This window comes from Phoca vitulina, unplaced genomic scaffold (assembly GCF_004348235.1).
Source record: "Phoca vitulina isolate PV1807 unplaced genomic scaffold, GSC_HSeal_1.0 scaffold16, whole genome shotgun sequence".
In the NCBI taxonomy this organism is placed as follows: Eukaryota; Metazoa; Chordata; class Mammalia; order Carnivora; family Phocidae; genus Phoca; species Phoca vitulina.
In genome coordinates, this window is record NW_022589719.1 from 38,149,650 (window position 1) to 38,157,891 (window position 8,242).

The window sequence follows — 8,242 nt, forward strand, 5'->3', positions numbered from 1 at the left end:
TGGAGTGTCCACACTCGCGAGGGATGCCACCACCCGCTTTCATTTATGCGCCTTTACTTCGCGTCTATGCGCTTCAGGCGCAAGCCCGGCTCTGTTCTAGCCACCGCGCAGTGCGCGGGACGGCCAACCGGACACAGCCACGGCACGTGGGGTCGGTGATGTGGTGGGGGCGGGGGCGCCCCCGAAGGGGTCCGCCAGGGTCGCGGCCTGCAGGGGGTGAGCTCAAGAGAGCAGCACCGAGCCGGCACGGGAGGGGATAGGGGATGGGGGCAAAGCAAGGTTGGGCTTTCTGTGTCATGCACCATTCTGTCTTTGTAAATAAGAAGGGTGTGTTTATGCACTACTTTGAAATTTTAAAAAATGTTAAAACCATGTCTTTTTGAAGGTGCGTTTGTGCATGGGATGGGGGGAGATTTCAGTACACCCCCTTGAGCAACTTTTGGGTGGGATTTGCTGGGTACCATTTGTTACATTGGGCCACACGGGAAGCTTCCGCAGGGTTGGAACCACTGGGTTCTCCCGTTCCGGAGCCACCTGACGGGAAGAATGGTGTAGGGCAGTCAAACCTCCGGCCACTGGGGGTCCCAGAGGCTTCCGGCGCGGCCCGGGCCTGCTCTGGGCGCCTGACCCTCGTCCTGGGGGGCCTCTCCGTTTTGCTCCAGGCTCCCCCCGCCCAGCCCGGGGGGCGTCCGCGGTGCTGACCCTCCACCCTCCCTGAGGCTCGTCCCCTGGACTGGCCCTTCCGCTCCGGGGTCCCCTCGGTGGGCTGCCCGTCGCGGCGCGGGGAAGCCCTCCCGGGCAGGGCAGGGGCTTGAGCCGGACCGCAGCGACCCCGCCCCAGTCTACAACAGCCCGCGGTCCCGCTTTCCTAAGGGGCCTCTATTCCTCCGGAAGAGTTCGGAACCTTTCCGGAGAAGCCGTCGCCCCCGAACCCGCGACCCCCGCGCCCCCGCCGTCCTCCCGCCCGGCAGAGCCCAGCCCCCTAGGCCGCGGCCCACGAGGGCCTCCAGGGCCGGCACCGCCCTCCGCGCCGTTTCCCGGAAGCCCCTCCCGGCCGCGGCGCTTGACGGGCGGGCGGGTCGGCCAACCGGAGCAGGGCGGGACGGGGCGGGACGGCTCCGGGGCGGGGCCCGGCACCCGCGGCCAATGGCAAGCCGCGCCAGGCTGACGGACGGGCGCGGGGCGGGGCGTGCGCGCGTCTCCCGACCCCCCTCCCCTGAGTGTCCGCCGCCCGCGCCCCGCCGCCCGCAGCCGGAACCGCACCCTCCGCGGACCGAGCCCATGCGCTGGGCGAGCCACGCGCCCCGGCCCCGGCCCCTTTCCCCGCCCCCGCCCCGGCCCCGGCCTCGAGGGCAGTCGCGCCAGTGAGCGGTGAGTGCGGCGGGGGCGGGTGGGGGGCGGGCGGCGGCCCCGACCGGGGCTGCGGCTCGGGGCGTTGGAGGCGCGGCGGCGGCGGCGGGGCACGCGGGGGCGCAGGTGAGCCGCGGGCGGGCGGGCAGGGCGCTGCGGCCGGGACTGCGGGCGGCGGCGGGGGCGCCGTGCCTCCGCGTCCCTGGCCCTGCCCTCCGTGGGCCCCAGCAGTGCTCTTGGGCAGCGTGCGGGGGGCCCCCCCGAACCGAGGTCCGCTGCGGCCCCCCTTTAGTCGCAAGGCGCGCTCCCAAGGGCTCGGGCACCAGGCGGCCATCACGATACACAGCAGGCGAGTCAGGGGTTAGGAAATCACTGTCCACTGTCTGGGGACAAGAGCAAGGGCACCCCCTCGTTAACCCTCACAAATTGGGACACCCCGGCTGGAGGCCTTGGCCCAGGCTTTGATTCTTTCTCACCTGTACCCCCGCTCCGCACCTCCGTGGGGTCTGTTGCTCTCAGTCTGCTTACCAGGAACCCCCCACACCCCCCCCCCCCCCCCCCCCCCCCCCCCCCCGCGGCCTCATCTGCCTCCTTTTCTCCAAAGCTCATATGGTAACAGGATACCGCGGGTTTCCCCTTATTTTAACGTGTGCCCGTCTTTCCCTTGGAGAAGGGGGCAGGGGCTTCTTTCTCTGCCTGTCACGCTGAGCCTGGAACAGCGGCTGGCATGCAGTAGGCGCTCAGTAAATGCTTGTCCAAAGCAGCAACATGCTCGGTGGGGCCGGAGCCGGTTGTAGGATGGCGCTGGCCTGCCTGGGCACGCTGCGGTGCGCTCCACTGTGGCAAGACCTGTTCTTGCAGGGAGGGGACTGGTAACCTCAGCCTGCAGGGCCTCCAGTTCAGGCTTTCTGCCTACCCAGCAACTTCTAATTTGGGTGCGTGGTTGGGAGATGCTCTCAGCTGTCAGCTCTGCCTTTGGGGGGCCAGCTCCCTGCTCTCTCACAACCATAAGTGCAGCTGGAGGTGGGGGCCCTCTCCCACCCCTGGGCTGGAGGAGCCGCAGGTGGGCGGCTGGGCCACCATTCTGGCCGCTTCCCCTGTTCCCTGGTTGTCTGGGGCCAGAGGGTGGGGCGGGCCAGCCCAGGGAGCCTCACAGGCCTGCTCTGCGTGGCTGGGCCATGGCTGAGTGCAGCTCCCTCAGCAGGTGGGACAGGAGACCACCACAGTGCCCTGTGCTGCATCCCTTGAGGAGCGATGACAGAATATAAGCTTGTGGTGGTGGGCGCTGGAGGTGTGGGGAAGAGTGCCCTGACCATCCAGCTCATCCAGAACCACTTCGTGGATGAGTATGACCCCACCATCGAGGTGAGTGTTGCTGTTCCTGTCCCCAGCCCTGAATCCTGATGTGGGCTTGTCTTCTGTGTGCTCCATAGGAGGGCATCCCCTCCTTGTGGGACCTGGGGGCGGGGCAGGAAAGGTGCCCAGGAGGGGCTGGTGGTTGGATCGCCCCATCCGAGGGGAGGTGGGGGGGGCCCTGAAGCACTGTCCTCCTGCAGGACTCCTATCGGAAGCAAGTGGTTATCGATGGTGAGACGTGCCTGCTGGACATTTTGGACACGGCGGGCCAGGAGGAATATAGCGCCATGCGGGACCAGTACATGCGCACTGGAGAAGGCTTCCTGTGTGTCTTTGCCATCAACAACACCAAGTCCTTCGAGGACATCCACCAGTACAGGTGAGCTGCTGGCCGGCCCTCAGGGGCCTCCCTGTCCCTGTTTCTCCTTGCGTCTCTCTGTCCGGGTCCTGGATGCAGTTGTGCGTGCAGCTCAGCGACTGGCTCCCCCCTTCTTCCTCGCAGGGAGCAGATCAAGCGAGTGAAGGACTCCGATGACGTGCCCATGGTGCTGGTGGGGAACAAGTGTGACCTGGCTGCCCGCACCGTGGAGTCCCGGCAGGCGCAGGACCTCGCCCGGAGCTATGGCATCCCCTATATCGAGACGTCGGCCAAGACTCGCCAGGTGAGCCGGCTCCCCACCCCACAGCTAGCCAGGGACCCGCCCCGCCCCACCCCTGCCAGGGAGCAGTGCTCATTGCCCCCTCTCCCCCCACACAGGGCAGCCGCTCTGGCTCTGGCTCCAGCTCCGGGACCCTCTGGGACCCTCCGGGACCCCCGTGACCCAGCGGCCCCTAGCGCTGTAAGTGTCCCCGGACGGCAGGGCAGCGAGGGAGGCCAGGGCCCAGGGTCTGGGCTGACACAGCTCCAGGGAGAGGCGGAGGTCCCTGGAGAGAGCTGCCCTGAGCCAGGCCGGAGCGGTGACCCTGGGGCCCTGGCCCCTCGGCCCCCAGAGAGCCCCGTGGGCCCTTGTTGGCCCTGCCCCCTTCACGGGCTGGTGGGGACAAGGTTGCTAGGTCAGACAGGAGTGGGACACGGGGTGTTCAAGCTGGGAGCCAGACCAAGGCCCGCCCTGTGGGGGAGCTCCTGAGGAGCGAGCTGCCTGATGGGGGTAGCCCTGGGGCTGTGGGATGAGCAGGGCCCGGCTGCCCACGTGTGGGAGTCGGGGTGGGGAGAGGGAGGGGAAGGGCCGGGATTCTGCATGAGCTGGAGGCCGGGGTCCCTTGGTCCCCCTCCCCTGTCAGGCCCCCAGGCCGAGTCCCACTCTGAGCCGGCCCCTTCTTCCTAGGGCGTGGAGGACGCCTTCTACACGCTGGTGCGAGAGATCCGGCAGCACAAGGTGCGAAAGCTGAGCCCGCCCGACGAGGGTGGCCCAGGCTGCATGAGCTGCAAGTGCCTGCTCTCCTGACGTCCCTTCCAGGCGCCCCCTGACATCCCCGCAGGCCCTCTGTGCCCCAGCAGCACAGGCAGGGGGCGTGGAGGTGCCAGATGCCGGGAGGAGGTGCCGACGGAGGAAGGAGGAGGGGAAGGAAGGAAGGAAGCGCCACCGGAGCCCGGCCAGCCCAGGCTCCCTGGACAGAGTGACCGCAGACCTCCCAGGACGCTTTGCACAGACTGTGGTGAACTGAGGCCGCCGGCACCCTGGCAGTCACTCTCCTCCCAGCCCCGTCCTGGCCCTTTGGCCACAGGCTGAGTCGCAGTAAATTATTGGATGGTCTTGACCCTGGCGTCTGCCGAGATTGGAAGGCACCTGGGACCCTCAGCTTTGTCTGCCCGGAGGCCCCTCTGCAGGGGCCCCTGTCGGGGCTGGTGAGGCGGCCTGGGCCCAGCCACGCTGTGCTGTCTGGTGGTCTGTCTAGCGCCTCTTGCACGCAGCTCTGGGGCCGCAGGACCAGGCTGGCTTTGCGTTTTAACACAACACTTTATTGAACTTTCAGCAGCAAACGGGCTCAGAACCAAGGGTGCAAGCCTTCCTCTGGGGAGGGAGACTTGCTTCTCCTTTAGGGGAAGGCTGAAATCACAGGGGGGCGTGGGCGCTCGTGTCCCCCACCTTGGAGCCTGTGCTGACTCCGGGGGGCGGCACGTTTCTGAGTTCGGGGCCACCAAGAGGCGGGTGCTGAGGACGGCCGACCTGAGCTGGAGCTGTAGTCCTGCGCTCCCGGGCAGGGTCCCAGCACGTGTGCATGGCCTCGGCCTCTGCCCATTGCTGCCGGGTGACTCCGTAGAGCCAGCCTCTGGTGGCACCTGCCTCCTGCTGTGGGGGAGGGGGAGGGGGGCCCCACCGGCCTGCGCCTGCTGAGCCTTAGCTAGGGTGGCCGGTGGTTCCCAGCGCTGCCCTAGGTCGGAGACGTGGATCTGTGGGGCATGCCCAGGTCCCAGGGGGCCACACACAGCTCTGAGAGGGCTCGCCCAGGCTTGGGCCATAACCCAGCACTGGCCAGGGCCACGGGGGGCTCCATCCCATCCGTCTTCATTTTGTTCATGGGGGGGGCTCGTGTTGTCTCTGCCCCCCCAGGGCCTGGGGCCAGGCCAGTTGAGGTCCCCCCAGCTCAGGGACTTGTGCTCCTGGAGGGGTTGCCGCCGTCCAGGCAGGCCAGTGTGTTGAGGCGGGGCATGGTGCTGGCTGCCCAGAGCCCCAGGGCCCCCACGCTCAGCATCACGCTCTGCTCCAGAGGCCAGGGAGCATCTAGCAGCCCTGTGGACGCGGAGGTCGGACAGTCCCGGGCAGGTGCGGGGCCTCGGGGCTGTGGCTCAGCGCGGCCCTGGCTGTGTCTCGGCTGTGCTGGTCACCCCCGAGAGGGGCATGAGCTGCAGTGGCCACAGGGCAGGAAGGGTGTCCTGGGCCCTACAGCTTCCTCTTTCCTGGGCTGGGGGGACCCCGTCCCGAGAGTCCCAGGGGCATTCCGGGGCCTGGTCTGTGGTGTGCCCACTGGGGTGGCCCAGGCAGGGGCTGGACGGAAAGGGACCCAGTGCTGTGGCTTCGAGCCCACGTCCGGGGGCCACCTGCCTGCACCCTCCTGGTACACTGGGAGGTTGGGGAGGGAATTCCATTGCTGTGGGGACAGCCGGGCCAGCAAGGGGTCCTGGGCTGGGGGCAGCCGGGCCAGAACCTGGGCCCTTGGCCCTCCTGGCTGCAGGGGTGCAGCTGAGGGCTCCGTGGACGTTCCCTCCTGCAGCGGCTCCTCGGCCTTGAGGATGGCCTGGCCGGGAAGGGGTCCCGGCTGCTCATGCTGGGTGGCTGGGCCCGGGGAGGCCGGCCCGTCCACTCTGGGGAGCGTCTCAACGCAGGAAGGGAGGCGGGGCTTGGGTGCCAGGGACACTTCCTCCAGGCCCAGGGGCTTCGTGGGGAACTCCTCAGGACCGGCTGCAGAGAGGCAGTCTGCGTCAGCGTCCCCAGCTGGCTGGGGCCCAGCGTGTGCTTGTGGCTCCCTGCATGTCCACCCTGGCCTGCCCCTGACAACAGCCCTCCAGGTGCTGATGCCCAGCCGTTACAGTGAGCGCCCGGACGCCCGGCCCCGGCCTGGGTTCCCCAAGGTTGGAGCAGAAGAGGAGAGGGACAGAGATGAGGAGGAAAGCCCCGGGGGCTCTGTCCCCTGTGTGCTGCCCCAGGAGGGTGAATCGGGAGGGGACGGGGCCCTGAGCCCACCTGGAGGGGGCAGGTCGCACTTATCCTTCAGAGCTGGGCCATGGAGGATCGAAGGTGTCTGAGCACCACCTCATCCTCCAGGGCCCGGGGCTGGGCCAGGGTGTCCTGCAGAAACTCCCGAAGACCTTCCAGGGGCAGCTTCAGGAGGCGTTCTGGGCAATGGGTGTGAGTCAGACCCAGAGGGACCCCGCCCTGCCACCCCAGCGTGCCTCCCAGGGACAGTGGCTGGGGTCCAGCTGTCCCAGGAGCGCCACGGGCTGCCTGTGGCGGGGGGGAGGTCCATGCAGGCTGCTCCTCTCCGGGGTGCCCCGCCCAGCCCCCTGCCGGCCTCTGTCCACCGAGGCCTGCACCTCGCTCCGGGCAGTGGGCCAGCCCCCCCTCCTCGGGCACACCTGGGCTCCCTCGGGCTCACTCACTGCTGTGCATCTTGAGGATGGTATACGCCATGGCAGAGAGCACCCGCTCCCCGTCCAGGATGTAGGCATCCCAGAACTTCAGAGTGAGCAAGAAGGGGGTCTGTGGGGGCCACAGATTCTGCCCCACCCTCGGGGGCCACAGGCCCTTAGAGGACTCCAGGCTGGCTGCGGAATGGGGCAAAGGCCTGTCCACTCCCCAGGCTGACCTGACTTTCCCAGGGGGAGCTGAGGTGGACATAGCCCGTCCCCCGGAACCACCTCAAGGGGGTCTCGGGTTCTCCAGGATGGGTCTGGGCTTCGAGCCTCAGCCTTCGGGCTTCCGGGTTGGGTCTGGCTGCCCTGGACAGTGAGGCTCAGCTGGGGCCTCCCCGGGGGCCAGGGGCAGGGAGCAGAGCAGGGACCAGGTCAGCTTGGGTGGCCTTACCTGGTCGATGAAACACTGGAGGAACCACTTGGCGGTGTAAATGCCAGTGCACATCTGTTCCTCGTCCTGACGGAAGTGTGGAAGGTGCTCAGGACCCACCCAGCGGCCCCAAACCCCTGGGCCAGGGCCCCATGGAGCCAGGTGGACACACTCGCCAAGGCCCTGCTCAGCCCTGAGGACGCCCCTGGGCCCAGCAGGAGAAGGAACAGGATAGGGCCACTTTGGCAGGGTTCTGCTCGCCCCCCACCCCGGCCCCAGGCCATGGGGACAGGGCCTCTGGGGAGCTTCTACTTGCCAGGTGCTTCTTTAGCTTCGCAGCTCTTGTGCTATAATAAGGCTGTGATGGGCCTGGAACCTTAGCAGTTTGGGGAGCCCTGGAATGAAGAAGCCTGAGAAGGCCCCAGGCCCCCCAACCATCAGGGCTTTCTCCTGCACCAGGTGTGGGGGGGTGAGTCCTGGCAGGGGTCTCGTCTCCCATGCCCTGACTGCAGAGTGTGCCAACAGCCCTCCCGAGCCCTGGCTGGCCCCGCTCTTCCCAGGCAGCAGGACTGCCAGCCAGGCCTGGGGGGCAGGGGCAGAGGACCCTCCTCCTCACAGAGACCCCGCTGGGTGGGGGCCCCGGGCTGAGGACCAGGCCTGGCTGACCTGGCAACCCTTTGCTGTGGCGGTGGCAACAGGGGCAAGGGGGGCCCCAGCCCCGAGGGGCAGGGAGTGCCGCCCAGGGAGAGGGTGACGGGGGTGTGCAGGGCCATCTCCTGGGCTGGGATCCAGGCTGGGGCCACGGGAGTGATAGATGATGTCACCTGGGCTTCGTCTGGCCGTGGGCTGGAAGGGGGCCTGGGGGGCAGGCCGGCAGCCAGGCAGGAGGCTGCAAGACCTGCGGGAATGGGAGAATGGTCTGCAAATGGTGGGGCCAGTGGTCAGGCTACAGGACCCCGAAGGCCCTCCGGGGAGGCGGTGCCCTTTGTCGGCGGGGAGGCGGGCTGGGTGGGGGTCCTGGCCTGCCCCGCTGC

General features: G+C 68.1%; 1 protein-coding gene across 3 annotated transcripts; it reads left to right on the forward strand.

The window, feature by feature from the left end:
• Nucleotides 1–1,267: 1,267 nt before the first annotated feature.
• On the forward strand, nucleotides 1,268–4,464 carry HRAS (HRas proto-oncogene, GTPase). Of its 3 annotated transcripts, none has more exons than XM_032414646.1 (6): nucleotides 1,268–1,371; nucleotides 2,555–2,715; nucleotides 2,907–3,085; nucleotides 3,209–3,368; nucleotides 3,464–3,545; nucleotides 4,032–4,464. In XM_032414646.1, exons 2-5 carry the CDS (start codon nucleotides 2,605–2,607, stop codon nucleotides 3,524–3,526), a joined length of 513 nt encoding a protein of 170 aa, XP_032270537.1. In that variant the 5' UTR covers nucleotides 1,268–1,371; nucleotides 2,555–2,604; the 3' UTR covers nucleotides 3,527–3,545; nucleotides 4,032–4,464. The 3 variants fall into 3 exon arrangements, with proteins under 3 accessions (XP_032270537.1, XP_032270536.1, XP_032270538.1); XM_032414647.1 differs by having other exon boundaries at nucleotides 1,357–1,371; nucleotides 2,552–2,715; XM_032414645.1 differs by lacking the exon at nucleotides 3,464–3,545 and having other exon boundaries at nucleotides 1,270–1,371.
• The last annotated feature ends 3,778 nt before the right edge of the window (nucleotides 4,465–8,242 follow it).